Raw genomic sequence first — 19,947 nt, 5'->3', positions numbered from 1 at the left:
TGTAAACCAAGGCCAGGGTGTCTGTAAAGCAGGAGATCTTCACCGGTGTTGCATATTCAAATTTCTCACCACGTTCCGTTAGTAGAAAAGCAAACTGTCCCATCGAAATATCGCTTAAATATTGTGTGGTTTGTTGATTTATGCGAGACGACATTGAACTTTGGCAGATTCACAAGTTTGAAAGTTATTTCCATGTCAATGGAGTAATGTTTACTCAAGGCCATGTTTGAACAAAGGGAGAGGGCCTGCTGCCAATCTATTTCTTACTTGTCTGTGTTTAAATTGATATTCCTAAAATAGTATGAGTGTGGGGATATTTTTGTACAGTCAGTTCAAATAAGACAATATTTTGTCATTGAAAGAGACATTGCACATGAACTGGGGTTATCTTGGCAACTATTGTAATGTTATCCATGATTGTACAGTAATCAAATGAAATCTGTTTTGTCTATAGTTCAGCTTTCAGAGCTCTAATCAAATGAAATATGTTTTGTCTATAGTTCAGCTTTCAGAGCTGTAATCAAATGAAATCTATTTTGTCTATAGTTCAGCTTTCAGAGCTGTAATCAAATGAAATCTGTTTTGTCTATAGTTCAGCTTTCAGAGCTGTAATCAAATGAAATCTGTTTTGTCTATAGTTCAGCTTTCAGAGCTGTAATCAAATGAAATCTGTTTTCTCTATAGTTCAGCTTTCAGAGCTCTAATCAAATGAAATCTGTTTTGTCTATAGTTCAGCTTTCAGAGCTGTAATCAAATGAAATCTGTTTTGTCTATAGTTCAGCTTTCAGAGCTCTAATCAAATGAAATCTGTTTTGTCTATAGTTCAGCTTTAAGAGCTGTAATCAAATGAAATATGTTTTGTCTATAGTTCAGCTTTCAGAGCTCTAATCAAATGAAATCTGTTTTGTCTATAGTTCAGCTTTCAGAGCTCTAATCAAATGAAATCTATTTTGTCTATAGTTCAGCTTTCAGAGCTGTAATCAAATGAAATCTGTTTTGTCTATAGGCAACATTTGTGTTTCGCCATCTTGAACGCCGCACAGGGTTGTGGGATTGCTCTCGCAATGCGCACCGGGAAATCTGGAGACGACCGAGGGGGTGTAATCAGTCGAAAGCCATCTTTACTATGGACAACACCATACGAATACCGCACATTGATTACCGAATTATTTGGAATTTCAGTAAAAGTTTGAAGCGACAGCCACTCCAGTAGCTCAATTTCATTGTCTTGAATGTACTAAGAAGTTTTTTTCACTGTACGTCGTCATACAACTAAGGAATTAATCAACACGAGTACGGCTGTAAACGCTATTTGTAGCATCGCCGTATCATGTGTTCCGGCGTTATTACTTCTGGTAAATTAAGCACAATTTCGGTAATATTTCTTTGTCTACATGTATGTCATGATTTCAACATTTTACTGCTATATTTTGACGAAATATACGGAAGCGAACGATCACGCACGAAAACATGAGTGGCGTGTCTGGAGAGAAATTCCGATTCAATTCAATCATTGCATGGCTTCCTTGTCAAATATACTAAAAAAATAAATTTATATAATATATACATGTATAAATATTGTCTCACTATAGTTCATTGCACATTCATGTTGTAAAACACGTACAAATAGAGAGCAATACGACATCAGAATACTGATTGTAAGTCGAAAACGCGTCATAAAATGATGTAAACAGTATTACCGCTGACACAGTCGATCACAACACGTCCAAATCGCCGATCGTAAAAAAATGTCTTGAAATGACGACGTTCGGTGAAAAAAAAATCTTGGTACATTAAAAACGATAAAAAGAAGCTTATGGAATGGTTATCTCTTCAAACTCTCACGGAAACTGAAAATAATTCGGTAATCAATGTGCGGTATTCGTATGGTGTTGCCCATAGTAAAGATGGCTTTCGACCGATTACACCCCCTCGGTGGTCTTCAAATTTCCCGGTGCACATTGCGAGAGCAATCCCACAACCCCGTGCGGCGTTCAAGATGGCGAAACACAAATGTTGCCTATAGTTCAGCTTTCAGAGCTCTAATCAAATAAAATCTGTTTTGTCTATAGTTCAGCTTTGAGAGCTCTAATCAAATGAAATCTATTTTGTCTATAGTTCAGCTTTCAGAGCTGTAATCAAATGAAATCTGTTTTGTCTATAGTTCACCTTTCAGAGCTGTAATCAAATGAAATCTGTTTTGTCTATAGTTCAGCTTTCAGAGCTCTAATCAAATGAAATCTGTTTTGTCTATAGTTCAGCTTTGAGAGCTCTAATCAAATGAAATCTGTTTTGTCTATAGTTCAGCTTTCAGAGCTGTAATCAAATGAAATCTGTTTTGTCTATAGTTCAGCTTTCAGAGCTCTAATCAAATGAAATATGTTTTGTCTATAGTTCAGCTTTCAGAGCTGTAATCAAATGAAATATGTTTTGTCTATAGTTCAGCTTTCAGAGCTGTAATCAAATGAAATCTGTTTTGTCTATAGTTCAGCTTTCAGAGCTGTAATCAAATGAAATCTAGTTTGTCTATAGTTCAGCTTTCAGAGCTGTAATCAAATGAAATATGTTTTGTCTATAGTTCAGCTTTCAGAGCTCTAATCAAATGAAATATGTTTTGTCTATAGTTCAGCTTTCAGAGCTGTAATCAAATGAAATCTGTTTTCTCTATAGTTCAGCTTTCAGAGCTGTAATCAAATGAAATATGTTTTGTCTATAGTTCAGCTTTCAGAGCTGTAATCAAATGAAATATGTTTTCTCTATAGTTCAGCTTTCAGAGCTGTAAATTCAAGGTACAGAAGAGTAAAGAAGGTACAGGACGAGTTGTGATGTGGCAGATGGGAATTATGAATAGCTTTACTATGGAAGTAAGTATAGTACCAGTATGTATGGTCTGATATAAAGCCTGTATAGTACCAGTATGTATGGTCTGATATAAAGCCTGTATAGTACCAGTATGTATGGTCTGATATAAAGCCTGTATAGTACCAGTATGTATGGTCTGATATAAAGCCTGTATAGTACCAGTATGTATGGTCTGATATAAAGCCTGTATAGTACCAGTATGTATGGTCTGATATAAAGCCTGTATAGTACCAGTATGTATGGTCTGATATAAAGCCTGTATAGTACCAGTATGTATGGTCTGATATAAAGCCTGTATGGTACCAGTATGTATGGTCTGATATAAAGCCTGTATGGTACCAGTATGTACTGGTATGGTCTGATATAAAGCCTGTATAGTACCAGTATGTATGGTCTGATATAAACCCTGTATAGTACCAGTATGTATGGACTGATATAAAGCCTGTATAGTATACCAGTATGTATGGTCTGGTATAAAGCCTGTATGGTACCAGTATGTATGGTCTGGTATAAAGCCTGTATAGTACCAGTATGTATGGTCTGGTATAAAGCCTGTATAGTGCCAGTATGTATGGTCTGATATAAACCCTGTATAGTACCAGTATGTATGGTCTGATATAAACCCTGTATAGTACCAGTATATATGGTCTGATATCTAGCCTGTATAGTACCAGTATGTATGGTCTGATATACAGCCTGTATAGTACCAGTATGTATGGTCTGATATAAAGCCTGTATAGTACCAGTATGTATGGTCTGATATAAAGCCAGTATAGTACCAGTATGTATGGTCTGATATAAAGCCTGTATAGTACCAGTATGTATGGTCTGATATAAAGCCTGTATAGTACCAGTGTGTATGGTCTGATATAAACCCTGTATAGTACCAGTGTGTATGGTCTGATATACACCCTGTATAGTACCAGTGTGTATGGTCTGATATACACCCTGTATAGTACCAGTATGTATGGTCTGATATACAGCCTGTATAGTACCAGTATGTATGGTCTGATATAAACCCTGTATAGTACCAGTATGTATGGTCTGATATAAACCCTGTATAGTACCAGTATATATGGTCTGATATAAAGCCTGTATAGTACCAGTATGTATGGTCTGATATACAGCCTGTATAGTACCAGTATGTATGGTCTGATATAAAGCCTGTATAGTACCAGTATGTATGGTCTGATATAAAGCCAGTATAGTACCAGTATGTATGGTCTGATATAAAGCCTGTATAGTACCAGTGTGTATGGTCTGATATAAACCCTGTATAGTACCAGTGTGTATGGTCTGATATACACCCTGTATAGTACCAGTGTGTATGGTCTGATATACACCCTGTATAGTACCAGTATGTATGGTCTGATATAAAGCCTGTATAGTACCAGTATGTATGGTCTGATATAAACCCTGTATAGTACCAGTATGTATGGTCTGATATAAACCCTGTATAGTACCAGTATATATGGTCTGATATATAGCCTGTATAGTACCAGTATGTATGGTCTGATATACACCCTGTATAGTACCAGTATGTATGGTCTGATATAAAGCCTGTATAGTGCCAGTATGTATGGTCTGATATAAACCCTGTATAGTACCAGTATGTATGGTCTGATATAAACCCTGTATAGTACCAGTATATATGGTCTGATATATAGCCTGTATAGTACCAGTATGTATGGTCTGATATACAGCCTGTATAGTACCAGTATGTATGGTCTGATATAAAGCCTGTATAGTACCAGTATGTATGGTCTGATATAAAGCCAGTATAGTACCAGTATGTATGGTCTGATATAAACCCTGTATAGTACCAGTATGTATGGTCTGGTATAAAGCCTGTATAGTACCAGTATGTATGGTCTGATATAAAGCCTGTATAGTACCAGTATGTATGGTCTGATATAAAGCCTGTATAGTACCAGTATGTATGGTCTGATATAAACCCTGTATAGTACCAGTATGTATGGTCTGATATAAAGCCTGTATAGTACCAGTATGTATGGTCTGATATAAAGCCTGTATAGTACCAGTATGTATGGTCTGATATACAGCCTGTATAGTACCAGTATGTATGGTCTGATATAAAGCCTGTATAGTACCAGTATGTATGGTCTGATATAAAGCCAGTATAGTACCAGTATGTATGGTCTGATATAAACCCTGTATAGTACTAGTATGTATGGTCTGATATAAACCCTGTATAGTACCAGTATGTATGGTCTGATATACAGCCTGTATAGTACCAGTATGTATGGTCTGATATAAAGCCAGTATAGTACCAGTATGTATGGTCTGATATAAACCCTGTATAGTACTAGTATGTATGGTCTGATATAAACCCTGTATAGTACCAGTATGTATGGTCTGATATAAACCCTGTATAGTACTAGTATGTATGGTCTGATATAAACCCTGTATAGTACCAGTATGTATGGTCTGATATACAGCCTGTATAGTACCAGTATGTATGGTCTGATATAAAGCCTCTATGGTCTCGTGCAAAGTCTGATCTTGGACATTTTGTGGTGGTGAATTATAGATAGTAGAACTAATGATATTTTTCTTACATTCTGTTAATTTTAGGCAACCTTTTGTGGTTCATCGATGGGTAAGAAAGCTCGGTATCACTTCAGTACTACAGATTATGAAGCTATGGGATATCATTTCTGTGATTCCCTGCTGGATTACTGTGATCCAGATAACTCTAAGGTAAACATTTTAAGCTATGGGATATCATTTCTGCGATTCCCTGCTGGATTACTGTGATCCAGATAACTCTAAGATATAGTTTGTAATAGCATATTGATACCTTTTTAGTTAATACTGAACACATTATCAATTTCAGTGTCAATAAAAATATCATGAAATTGTATGATTGAGACTATTTAAAAAACTAATATCACCATTATGGGATAATATTTTTTCTTAAGCTTAAAGAAGACAACTTGTATTTCATTTCATATGTAGTTGTCTGATTTATAATGCGAAAAATGTCCTTTGTGTATAAATATAAGAACAACTCATTATTAGAGATGTACTAAATAAATAATGTCCCATAATCACTACATCAAATCATCCTCCATATTATTGTCTGACTTCATAACAATCTCATTGATCTTTTCTAATCTCTCATCAGATTATCCTGTGTTATCTGACTTCATAACAATCTCATCTGATCTCTTCTAATCTCTCATCAGATTATCCTGTGTTATCTGACTTCATAACAATCTCATCTGATCTCTTCTAATCTCTCATCAGATTATCCTGTGTTATCTGACTTCATAACAATCTCATTGATCTTTTCTAATCTCTCATCAGATTATCCTGTGTTATCTGACTTCATAACAATCTCATCTGATCTCTTCTAATCTCTCATCAGATTATCCTGTGTTATCTGACTTCATAACAATCTCATCTGATCTCTTCTAATCTCTCATCAGATTATCCTGTGTTATCTGACTTCATAACAATCTCATCTGATCTCTTCTATTCTCTCGTCAGATTATCCTGTGTTATCTGACTTCATAACAATCTCATCTGATCTCTTCTAATCTCTCGTCAGATTATCCTGTGTTATCTGACTTCATAACAATCTCATCTGATCTCTTCTATTCTCTCGTCAGATTATCCTGTGTTATCTGACTTCATAACAATCTCATCTGATCTCTTCTATTCTCTCGTCAGATTATCCTGTGTTATCTGACTTCATAACAATCTCATCTGATCTCTTCTATTCTCTCATCAGATTATCCTGTGTTATCTGACTTCATAACAATCTCATCTGATCTCTTCTAATCTCTCATCAGATTATCCTGTGTTATAGTATTAAGTCATACTGGGTTAGTCATAGTATTAATTCATATTGGGTTAGTCATAATATTAAGTCATATTGGGTTAGTTATAGTATTAAGTCATATTGGGTTAGTTATAGTATTAAGTCATACTGGGTTAGTCATAGTATTAAGTCATATTGGGTTAGTCATAGTATTAAGTCATATTGGGTTAGTCATAGTATTAAGTCATATTGGGTTAGTTATAGTATTAAGTCATACTGGGTTAGTCATAGTATTAAGTCATATTGGGTTAGTCATAGTATTAAGTCATACTGGGTTAGTCATAGTATTAAGTCATACTGGGTTAGTCATAGTATTAAGTCATATTGGGTTAGTCATAGTATTAAGTCATACTGGGTTAGTCATAGTATTAATTCATATTGGGTTAGTCATAGTATTAAGTCATACTGGGTTAGTCATAGTATTAAGTCATACTGGGTTAGTCATAGTATTAATTCATATTGGGTTAGTCATAATATTAAGTCATATTGGGTTAGTCATAGTATTAAGTCATATTGGGTTAGTCATAGTATTAAGTCATATTGGGTTAGTCATAGTATTAAGTCATATTGGGTTAGTCATAGTATTAAGTCATACTGGGTTAGTCATAGTATTAAGTTATATTGGGTTAGTCATAGTATTAAGTCATATTGGGTTAGTCATAGTATTAAGTCATATTGGGTTAGTTATAGTATTAAGTTATATTGGGTTAGTCATAGTATTAAGTCATATTGGGTTAGTCATAATATTAAGTCATATTGGGTTAGTCATAGTATTAAGTCATATTGGGTTAGTCATAGTATTAAGTCATATTGGGTTAGTCATAGTATTAAGTCATATTGGGTTAGTCATAATATTAAGTCATATTGGGTTAGTCATAGTATTAAGTCATATTGGGTTAGTCATAGTATTAAGTCATATTGGGTTAGTCATAGTATTAAGTCATATTGGGTTAGTCATAGTATTAAGTCATACTGGGTTAGTCATAGTATTAAGTCATACTGGGTTAGTCATAATATTAAGTCATATTGGGTTAGTCATAGTATTAAGTCATATTGGGTTAGTCATAGTATTAAGTCATATTGGGTTAGTCATAGTATTAAGTCATATTGGGTTAGTCATAGTATTAAGTCATATTGGGTTAGTCATAGTATTAAGTCATATTGGGTTAGTCATAGTATTAAGTCATATTGGGTTAGTCATAGTATTAAGTCATATTGGGTTAGTCATAGTATTAAGTCATATTGGGTTAGTCATAGTATTAACTTAAAGTCATTTTGGGTTAGTCATAGTATTAAGTCATATTGGGTTAGTCATAGTATTAAGTCATATTGGGTTAGTCATAGTATTAATTCATATTGGGTTAGTCATAGTATTAAGTCATACTGGGTTAGTTATAGTATTAAGTCATATTGGGTTAGTCATAGTATTAAGTCATATTGGGTTAGTCATAGTATTAAGTCATATTGGGTTAGTCATAGTATTGAGTCATACTGGGTTAGTCATAGTATTAAGTCATACTGGGTTAGTCATAGTATTAAGTCATATTGGGTTAGTCATAGTATTAAGTCATACTGGGTTAGTCATAGTATTAATTCATATTGGGTTAGTCATAGTATTAATTCATATTGGGTTAGTCATAATATTAAGTCATACTGGGTTAGTTATAGTATTAAGTCATATTGGGTTAGTCATAGTATTAAGTCATATTGGGTTAGTTATAGTATTAAGTCATACTGGGTTGGTCATAGTATTAAGTCATATTGGGTTAGTCATAGTATTAAGTCATACTGGGTTAGTCATAGTATTAAGTCATATTGGGTTAGTCATAGTATTAAGTCATACTGGGTTAGTCATAGTATTAAGTCATACTGGGTTAGTCATAGTATTAATTCATATTGGGTTAGTCATAATATTAAGTCATACTGGGTTAGTTATAGTATTAAGTCATACTGGGTTAGTCATAATATTAAGTCATATTGGGTTAGTCATAGTATTAAGTCATATTGGGTTAGTCATAGTATTAAGTCATATTGGGTTAGTCATAGTATTAAGTCATACTGGGTTAGTCATAATATTAAGTCATATTGGGTTAGTCATAGTATTAAGTCATATTGGGTTAGTCATAGTATTAAGTCATATTGGGTTAGTCATAGTATTAAGTCATATTGGGTTAGTTATAGTATTAATTCATATTGGGTTAGTCATAGTATTAAGTCATACTGGGTTAGTTATAGTATTAAGTCATATTGGGTTAGTCATAGTATTAAGTCATATTGGGTTAGTGATAGTATTAAGTCATACTGGGTTAGTCATAGTATTAATTCATATTGGGTTAGTCATAGTATTAATTCATACTGGGTTAGTCATAGTATTAAGTCATATTGGGTTAGTCATAGTATTAATTCATACTGGGTTAGTCATAGTATTAAGTCATACTGGGTTATTCATAGTATTAAGTCATATTGGGTTAGTCATAGTATTAAGTCATACTGGGTTAGTCATAGTATTAATTCATATTGGGTTAGTCATAGTATTAATTCATATTGGGTTAGTCATAATATTAAGTCATATTGGGTTAGTCATAGTATTAAGTCATATTGGGTTAGTCATAGTATTAAGTCATACTGGGTTAGTCATAGTATTAAGTCATATTGGGTTAGTCATAGTATTAAGTCATACTGGGTTAGTCATAGTATTAAGTCATACTGGGTTAGTCATAGTATTAATTCATATTGGGTTAGTCATAGTATTAAGTCATACTGGGTTAGTCATAGTATTAAGTCATATTGGGTTAGTTATAGTATTAAGTCATACTGGGTTAGTCATAGTATTAAGTCATATTGGGTTAGTCATACTATTAAGTCATACTGGGTTAGTCATAGTATTAAGTCATATTGGGTTAGTCATAGTATTAAGTCATACTGGGTTAGTCATAGTATTAATTCATATTGGGTTAGTCATAGTATTAAGTCATATTGGGTTAGTCATAGTATTAAGTCATACTGGGTTAGTCATAGTATTAATTCATATTGGGTTAGTCATAATATTAAGTCATATTGGGTTAGTTATAGTATTAAGTCATATTGGGTTAGTTATAGTATTAAGTCATACTGGGTTAGTCATAGTATTAAGTCATATTGGGTTAGTCATAGTATTAAGTCATATTGGGTTAGTCATAGTATTAAGTCATATTGGGTTAGTTATAGTATTAAGTCATACTGGGTTAGTCATAGTATTAAGTCATATTGGGTTAGTCATAGTATTAAGTCATATTGGGTTAGTCATAGTATTAAGTCATATTGGGTTAGTCATAGTATTAAGTCATATTGGGTTAGTCATAGTATTAAGTCATATTGGGTTAGTTATAGTATTAAGTCATACTGGGTTAGTCATAGTATTAAGTCATACTGGGTTAGTCATAGTATTAAGTCATATTGGGTTAGTCATAGTATTAAGTCATATTGGGTTAGTCATAGTATTAAGTCATATTGGGTTAGTCATAGTATTAAGTCATACTGGGTTAGTCATAGTATTAAGTCATATTGGGTTAGTCATAGTATTAAGTCATATTGGGTTAGTCATAGTATTAAGTCATACTGGGTTAGTCATAGTATTAATTCATATTGGGTTAGTCATAGTATTAATTCATATTGGGTTAGTCATAGTATCAATTCATATTGGGTTAGTCATAATATTAAGTCATATTGGGTTAGTCATAGTATTAAGTCATATTGGGTTAGTCATAGTATTAATTCATATTGGGTTAGTCATAATATTAAGTCATATTGGGTTAGTCATAGTATTAAGTCATATTGGGTTAGTCAGAGTATTAAGTCATATTGGGTTAGTCATAGTATTAATTCATATTGGGTTAGTCATAGTATTAAGTCATATTGGGTTAGTCATAGTATTAAGTCATATTGGGTTAGTCATAGTATTAAGTCATATTGAGTTAGTCATAGTATTAAGTCATATTGGGTCAGTCATAGTATTAAGTCATATTGGGTTAGTCATAGTATTAAGTCATATTGGGTTAGTCATAGTATTAAGTCATATTGGGTTAGTCATAGTATTAAGTCATATTGGGTTAGTCATAGTATTAAGTCATATTGGGTTAGTCATAGTATTAAGTCATACTGGGTTAGTCATAGTATTAAGTCATACTGGGTTAGTCATAGTATTAAGTCATATTGGGTTAGTCATAGTATTAATTCATATTGGGTTAGTCATAGTATTAAGTCATACTGGGTTAGTTATAGTATTAATTCATATTGGGTTAGTCATAGTATTAAGTCATATTGGGTTAGTCATAGTATTAAGTCATATTGGGTTAGTCATAGTATTAAGTCATATAGGGTTAGTCATAGTATTAAGTCATATTGGGTTAGTCATAGTATTAAGTCATATTGGGTTAGTCATAGTATTAAGTCATATTGGGTTAGTCATAGTATTAAGTCATATTGGGTTAGTTATAGTATTAAGTCATATTGAGTTAGTCATAGTAATTACATCGTATATGTTGATATTGTACCTGTCCAGCTTATAGCACACTAGCATGGAGCAGTTCAAAGTCATTTTTTAAGCATTGAGCCTTTGATCTGTCTATGTCGACAATTCTTAACAGAATGACAAATTTCACAGTTACTACTACTATAGTGACCACTAGGTGGCAGTATGACCAATCAATTGTAAATGTTCATAGACCGTAAGCTACATCATGTCACTCCACCCTCACTGGCCTACTCTATCTGTGAAAGAGGTTGACAGATGTGTGAGGACATCCTGTCATGGCATACCATACACTTTAGGCAGTCTCTGTTGATCAGGGGATTGTAGCATCTGATAGCCTCTGATCTTTCTCAGGAAATCATGTGGGGAGATATAAAAATGGAAGCTATCAACATCAGACACTACAATCCCCAAAATCTACAGAGATGGTAGATTGGACTAGGTCATACTGCCCTCTAGTGGTCAGCTGTAAGTATGGCATTTGTCATTCTGATGAGGAACATCAACAGGACAGATGAAATGCTGAATGCGAAAAAGTTTGAACTGCTTTGCATTATAACCTGTGTATGTCATTTGAGCTACGCCTACCAAACTGAAGAACATTAATGGTCTGATAACATATAAATTGTATTTAAATAGTAACTGTGTTCATTATTCTATTCTCTACACTTATATGCTATTGATTTACATGCATCCATTTATACATTGGTAATTATTATCATTTCATTGATTTCACAATCTGTCATTTTATGACCAGTATCTGTTGACTGTTATTTGTTTGTGCATGAAAACAGCGTGATGTCCCTCTTTGTGGTCATACTTCCAGTAATGTAGATCTTTAACTACACTTTCAAAATAGCTGTCTTTCCTACTCAATAATTCAATATTGTTGTAAGGTTTTAAGGGGTAGAAGTGTCTAACATTTAGAATGTCTGTCACTTGCCTCTATAACCTTGCTACTAATTTGTTAGCCATAATCCTCCACAATAGATAATTGATATACACTTCACACAAAAACCCTGTCATTTTTTTTTACCCCTGTTTATTGTTTTGTAATGCTTGCCTTTTACTAAGTATACTTGTACATGTATTACTGTCATAGGCCATCAATTTGATCATATTGTAAACAACTACTAAATACATGTTTAAAAGATAGAATATATTAAACTGTCTTCACCAGATATTCAAGGGTTTCTTCCAACTTTCCATGACTTGGACTTATGCATGTAGTATGTACAGACAGACTGTTTTATACCCCAGGTTGTAGTACCCCGGTATGTACAGACAGACTGTTTTATAGCCCAGGTAGTAGTGTGTATAGACAGACTGTTTTATAGCCCAGGTAGTAGTATGTACAGACAGACTGTTTTATACCCCAGGTTGTAGTGTGTATAGACAGACTGTTTTATAGCCCAGTTTGTAGTGTGTACAGACAGACTGTTTTATAGCCCAGGTAGTAGTATGTATAGACAGACTGTTTTATAGCCCAGGTAGTAGTATGTATAGACAGACTGTTTTATAGCCCAGGTAGTAGTATGTATAGACAGACTGTTTTATACCCCAGGTTGTAGTATGTATAGACAGACTGTTTTATAGCCCAGGTAGTAGTATGTATAGACAGACTGTTTTATAGCCCAGGTAGTAGTACGTACAGACAGACTGTTTTATAGCCCAGGTAGTAGTATGTATAGACAGACTGTTTTATAGCCCAGGTAGTAGTATGTATAGACAGACTGTTTTATAGCCCAGGTAGTAGTATGTATAGACAGACTGTTTTATAGCCCAGGTTGTAGTGTGTACAGACAGACTGTTTTATAGCCCAGGTTGTAGTGTGTACAGACAGACTGTTTTATAGCCCAGGTAGTAGTATGTACAGACAGACTGTTTTATAGCCCAGGTAGTAGTATGTATAGACAGACTGTTTTATAGCCCAGTTTGTAGTGTGTACAGACAGACTGTTTTATAGCCCAGGTAGTAGTATGTACAGACAGACTGTTTTATAGCCCAGGTAGTAGTATGTATAGACAGACTGTATTATAGCCCAGGTTGTAGTATGTATAGACAGACTGTTTTATAGCCCAGGTAGTAGTATGTATAGACAGACTGTTTTATAGCCCAGTTTGTAGTGTGTACAGACAGACTGTTTTATAGCCCAGGTAGTAGTATGTATAGACAGACTGTTTTATAGCCCAGGTAGTAGTATGTACAGACAGACTGTTTTATAGCCCAGGTAGTAGTATGTACAGACAGACTGTTTTATAGCCCAGGTAGTAGTATGTACAGACAGACTGTTTTATAGCCCAGGTTGTAGTATGTATAGACAGACTGTTTTATAGCCCAGGTAGTAGTATGTATAGACAGACTGTTTTATAGCCCAGGTTGTAGTGTGTATAGACAGACTGTTTTATAGCCCAGGTTGTAGTATGTACAGACAGACTGTTTTATAGCCCAGGTAGTAGTATGTATAGACAGACTGTTTTATAGCCCAGGTAGTAGTATGTACAGACAGACTGTTTTATAGCCCAGGTTGTAGTGTGTATAGACAGACTGTTTTATAGCCCAGGTTGTAGTATGTACAGACAGACTGTTTTATAGCCCAGGTAGTAGTATGTATAGACAGACTGTTTTATAGCCCAGGTAGTAGTATGTACAGACAGACTGTTTTATAGCCCAGGTTGTAGTGTGTATAGACAGACTGTATTATAGCCCAGGTTGTAGTGTGTATAGACAAACTGTTTTATAGCCCAGGTTGTAGTGTGTATAGACAGACTGTTTTATAGCCCAGGTTGTAGTATGTACAGACAGACTGTTTTATAGCCCAGGTAGTAGTATGTATAGACAGACTGTTTTATAGCCCAGGTTGTAGTGTGTACAGACAGACTGTTTTATAGCCCAGGTTGTAGTATGTACAGACAGACTGTTTTATAGCCCAGGTTGTAGTATGTATAGACAGACTGTTTTATAGCCCAGGTAGTAGTGTGTATAGACAGACTGTTTTATAGCCCAGGTTGTAGTATGTACAGACAGACTGTTTTATAGCCCAGGTTGTAGTATGTACAGACAGACTGTTTTATAGCCCAGGTTGTAGTGTGTATAGACAGACTGTATTATAGCCCAGGTTGTAGTGTGTATAGACAGACTGTTTTATAGCCCAGGTTGTAGTGTGTATAGACAGACTGTTTTATAGCCCAGGTTGTAGTGTGTACAGACAGACTGTTTTATAGCCCAGGTTGTAGTGTGTACAGACAGACTGTTTTATAGCCCAGGTTGTAGTGTGTACAGACAGACTGTTTTATAGCCCAGGTTGTAGTATGTATAGACAGACTGTTTTATAGCCCAGGTTGTAGTGTGTACAGACAGACTGTTTTATAGCCCAGGTTGTAGTATGTACAGACAGACTGTTTTATAGCCCAGGTAGTAGTCTGTATAGACAGACTGTTTTATAGCCCAGGTAGTAGTATGTACAGACAGACTGTTTTATAGCCCAAGTAGTAGTATGTACAGACAGACTGTTTTATACCCCAGGTTGTAGTGTGTACAGACAGACTGTTTTATAGCCCAGGTAGTAGTGTGTATAGACAGACTGTTTTATAGCCCAGGTTGTAGTCTGTATAGACAGACTGTTTTATAGCCCAGGTAGTAGTGTGTACAGACAGACTGTTTTATAGCCCAGGTTGTAGTGTGTACAGACAGACTGTTTTATAGCCCAGGTAGTAGTGTGTATAGACAGACTGTTTTATAGCCCAGGTAGTAGTCTGTATAGACAGACTGTTTTATAGCCCAGGTAGTAGTATGTATAGACAGACTGTTTTATAGCCCAGGTAGTAGTGTGTACAGACAGACTGTTTTATACCCCAGGTTGTAGTGTGTACAGACAGACTGTTTTATAGCCCAGGTTGTAGTATGTATAGACAGACTGTTTTATAGCCCAGGTTGTAGTGTGTATAGACAGACTGTTTTATAGCCCAGGTAGTAGTATGTATAGACAGACTGTTTTATAGCCCAGGTAGTAGTCTGTATAGACAGACTGTTTTATAGCCCAGGTTGTAGTATGTACAGACAGACTGTTTTATAGCCCAGGTAGTAGTATGTATAGACAGACTGTTTTATAGCCCAGGTTGTAGTCTGTATAGACAGACTGTTTTATAGCCCAGGTTGTAGTATGTATAGACAGACTGTTTTATAGCCCAGGTTGTAGTATGTATAGACAGACTGTTTTATAGCCCAGGTAGTAGTATGTACAGACAGACTGTTTTATAGCCCAGGTAGTAGTATGTACAGACAGACTGTTTTATAGCCCAGGTTGTAGTATGTATAGACAGACTGTTTTATAGCCCAGGTAGTAGTATGTACAGACAGACTGTTTTATAGCCCAGGTAGTAGTATGTACAGACAGACTGTTTTATAACCCAGGTAGTAGTATGTACAGACAGACTGTTTTATAGCCCAGGTAGTAGTATGTATAGACAGACTGTTTTATAGCCCAGGTTGTAGTATGTACAGACAGACTGTTTTATACCCCAGTTTGTAGTGTGTATAGACAGACTGTTTTATAGCCCAGGTAGTAGTATGTATAGACAGACTGTTTTATAGCCCAGGTAGTAGTGTGTATAGACAGACTGTTTTATAGCCCAGGTAGTAGTATGTATAGACAGACTGTTTTATAGCCCAGGTTGTAGTATGTACAGACAGACTGTTTTATAGCCCAGGTTGTAGTCTGTATAGACAGACTGTTTTATAGCCCAGGTAGTAGTGTGTACAGACAGACTGTTTTATAGCCCAGGTTGTAGTATGTACAGACAGACTGTTTTATAGCCCAGGTTGTAGTCTGTATAGACAGACTGTTTTATAGCCCAGGTAGTAGTATGTATAGACAGACTGTTTTATAGCCCAGGTAGTAGTATGTACAGACAGACTGTTTTATAGCCCAGGTAGTAGTATGTACAGACAGACTGTTTTATAGCCCAGGTTGTAGTGTGTATAGACAGACTGTTTTATAGCCCAGGTAGTAGTATGTATAGACAGACTGTTTTATAGCCCAGGTTGTAGTATGTACAGACAGACTGTTTTATAGCCCAGGTTGTAGTGTGTATAGACAGACTGTTTTATAGCCCAGGTAGTAGTATGTACAGACAGACTGTTTTATAGCCCAGGTAGTAGTATGTACAGACAGACTGTTTTATAGCCCAGGTTGTAGTATGTACAGACAGACTGTTTTATAGCCCAGGTTGTAGTGTGTATAGACAGACTGTTTATAGCCCAGGTTGTAGTGTGTATAGACAGACTGTTTTATAGCCCAGGTAGTAGTATGTATAGACAGACTGTTTTATAGCCCAGTTTGTAGTGTGTACAGACAGACTGTTTTATAGCCCAGGTAGTAGTATGTATAGACAGACTGTTTTATAGCCCAGGTTGTAGTGTGTACAGACAGACTGTTTTATAGCCCAGGTTGTAGTGTGTATAGACAGACTGTATTATAGCCCAGGTTGTAGTGTGTATAGACAGACTGTTTTATAGCCCAGGTTGTAGTGTGTATAGACAGACTGTATTATAGCCCAGGTTGTAGTGTGTATAGACAGACTGTTTTATAGCCCAGTTTGTAGTATGTATAGACAGACTGTTTTATAGCCCAGTTAGTAGTACGTACAGACAGACTGTTTTATAGCCCAGGTTGTAGTATGTACAGACAGACTGTTTTATAGCCCAGGTAGTAGTATGTACAGACAGACTGTTTTATAGCCCAGGTAGTAGTATGTACAGACAGACTGTTTTATAGCCCAGGTAGTAGTATGTACAGACAGACTGTTTTATAGCCCAGGTTGTAGTATGTACAGACAGACTGTTTTATAGCCCAGGTTGTAGTATGTACAGACAGACTGTTTTATAGCCCAGGTAGTAGTATGTATAGACAGACTGTTTTATAGCCCAGGTAGTAGTATGTATAGACAGACTGTTTTATAACCCAGGTTGTAGTGTGTACAGACAGACTGTTTTATAGCCCAGGTAGTAGTATGTATAGACAGACTGTTTTATAGCCCAGGTTGTAGTATGTATAGACAGACTGTTTTATAGCCCAGGTTGTAGTATGTATAGACAGACTGTTTTATAGCCCAGGTTGTAGTATGTATAGACAGACTGTTTTATAGCCCAGGTTGTAGTATGTATAGACAGACTGTTTTATAGCCCAGGTTGTAGTATGTACAGACAGACTGTTTTATAGCCCAGGTAGTAGTATGTATAGACAGACTGTTTTATAGCCCAGGTTGTAGTATGTATAGACAGACTGTTTTATAGCCCAGGTAGTAGTATGTACAGACAGACTGTTTTATAGCCCAGGTTGTAGTGTGTACAGACAGACTGTTTCATACCCCAGGTAGTAGTATGTACAGACAGACTGTTTTATAGCCCAGGTAGTAGTATGTATAGACAGACTGTTTTATAGCCCAGGTTGTAGTATGTATAGACAGACTGTTTTATAGCCCAGGTAGTAGTATGTACAGACAGACTGTTTTATAACCCAGGTTGTAGTGTGTATAGACAGACTGTTTTATAGCCCAGGAAGTAGTATGTATAGACAGACTGTTTTATAGCCCAGGTAGTAGTATGTATAGACAGACTGTTTTATAGCCCAGGTTGTAGTGTGTATAGACAGACTGTTTTATAGCCCAGGTAGTAGTCTGTATAGACAGACTGTTTTATAACCCAGGTTGTAGTGTGTACAGACAGACTGTTTTATAGCCCAGGTAGTAGTATGTATAGACAGACTGTTTTATAGCCCAGGTAGTAGTATGTACAGACAGACTGTTTTATAGCCCAGGTAGTAGTATGTACAGACAGACTGTTTTATAGCCCAGGTTGTAGTATGTACAGACAGACTGTTTTATAGCCCAGGTTGTAGTGTGTATAGACAGACTGTTTATAGCCCAGGTTGTAGTGTGTATAGACAGACTGTTTTATAGCCCAGGTAGTAGTATGTATAGACAGACTGTTTTATAGCCCAGGTAGTAGTATGTATAGACAGACTGTTTTATAGCCCAGGTTTTAGTGTGTATAGACAGACTGTTTTATAGCCCAGGTAGTAGTCTGTATAGACAGACTGTTTTATACCCCAGGTAGTAGTGTGTATAGACAGACTGTTTTATAGCCCACGTAGTAGTATGTACAGACAGACTGTTTTATAGCCCAGTTTGTAGTGTGTATAGACAGACTGTTTTATAGCCCAGGTTGTAGTATGTACGGACAGACTGTTTTATAACCCAGGTTGTAGTATGTATAGACAGACTGTTTTATAACCCAGGTAGTAGTATGTACAGACAGACTGTTTTATAGCCCAGTTTGTAGTGTGTATAGACAGACTGTTTTATAGCCCAGGTAGTAGTCTGTATAGACAGACTGTTTTATACCCCAGGTAGTAGTATGTATAGACAGACTGTTTTATAGCCCAGGTAGTAGTGTGTACAGACAGACTGTTTTATAGCCCACGTAGTAGTATGTACAGACAGACTGTTTTATAGCCCACGTAGTAGTATGTATAGACAGACTGTTTTATAGCCCAGGTAGTAGTATGTATAGACAGACTGTTTTATAGCCCAGTTTGTAGTGTGTATAGACAGACTGTTTTATAGCCCAGGTAGTAGTATGTATAGACAGACTGTTTTATAGCCCAGGTAGTAGTGTGTACAGACAGACTGTTTTATAGCCCAGGTTGTAGTGTGTACAGACAGACTGTTTTATAGCCCAGGTTGTAGTGTGTATAGACAGACTGTATTATAGCCCAGGTTGTAGTGTGTATAGACAGACTGTTTTATAGCCCAGGTTGTAGTGTGTATAGACAGACTGTATTATAGCCCAGGTTGTAGTGTGTATAGACAGACTGTTTTATAGCCCAGGTAGTAGTGTGTATAGACAGACTGTTTTATAGCCCAGGTTGTAGTATGTATAGACAGACTGTTTTATAGCCCAGTTTGTAGTGTGTATAGACAGACTGTTTTATAGCCCAGGTAGTAGTATGTATAGACAGACTGTTTTATAGCCCAGGTAGTAGTGTGTATAGACAGACTGTTTTATAGCCCAGGTAGTAGTACGTACAGACAGACTGTTTTATAGCCCAGTTTGTAGTGTGTATAGACAGACTGTTTTATAGCCCAGGTAGTAGTATGTATAGACAGACTGTTTTATAGCCCAGGTTGTAGTCTGTATAGACAGACTGTTTTATAGCCCAGTTTGTAGTGTTTATAGACAGACTGTTTTATAGCCCAGGTTGTAGTGTGTATAGACAGACTGTTTTATAGCCCAGGTTGTAGTATGTATAGACAGACTGTTTTATAGCCCAGGTAGTAGTATGTACAGACAGACTGTTTTATAGCCCAGGTTGTAGTGTGTATAGACAGACTGTTTTATAGCCCAGGTAGTAGTATGTATAGACAGACTGTTTTATAGCCCAGGTTGTAGTCTGTATAGACAGACTGTTTTATAGCCCAGGTTGTAGTGTGTATAGACAGACTGTTTTATAGCCCAGGTTGTAGTGTGTATAGACAGACTGTTTTATAGCCAAGTTTGTAGTGTGTATAGACAGACTGTTTTATAGCCCAGGTTGTAGTGTGTATAGACTGACTGTTTTATAGCCCAGGTAGTAGTCTGTATAGACAGACTGTTTTATAGCCAAGTTTGTAGTGTGTATAGACAGACTGTTTTATAACCCAGGTAGTAGTGTGTATAGACAGACTGT

At 35.8% G+C, this 19,947-nt stretch overlaps 1 protein-coding gene across 1 annotated transcript in view; it reads left to right on the top strand.

The window, feature by feature from the left end:
* The window catches only part of LOC144448602 (cytosolic carboxypeptidase 2-like), a 211,183-nt gene that overhangs the window by 87,196 nt on the left and 104,040 nt on the right, over positions 1–19,947 (top strand). Inside the window, exons 16-17 of the mRNA XM_078138878.1 lie at positions 2,763–2,864; positions 5,458–5,583. Coding sequence (XP_077995004.1) covers positions 2,763–2,864; positions 5,458–5,583 — 228 coding nt within the window. The remainder of the gene's footprint in view (positions 1–2,762; positions 2,865–5,457; positions 5,584–19,947) is intronic.

The sequence above is a fragment of the Glandiceps talaboti genome, chromosome 17 (assembly GCF_964340395.1).
Source record: "Glandiceps talaboti chromosome 17, keGlaTala1.1, whole genome shotgun sequence".
NCBI classification, from domain to species: Eukaryota; Metazoa; Hemichordata; class Enteropneusta; family Spengelidae; genus Glandiceps; species Glandiceps talaboti.
Note: the sequence above shows the minus strand (reverse complement) of the source record. Positions and strands in the feature narration are given on the sequence as shown.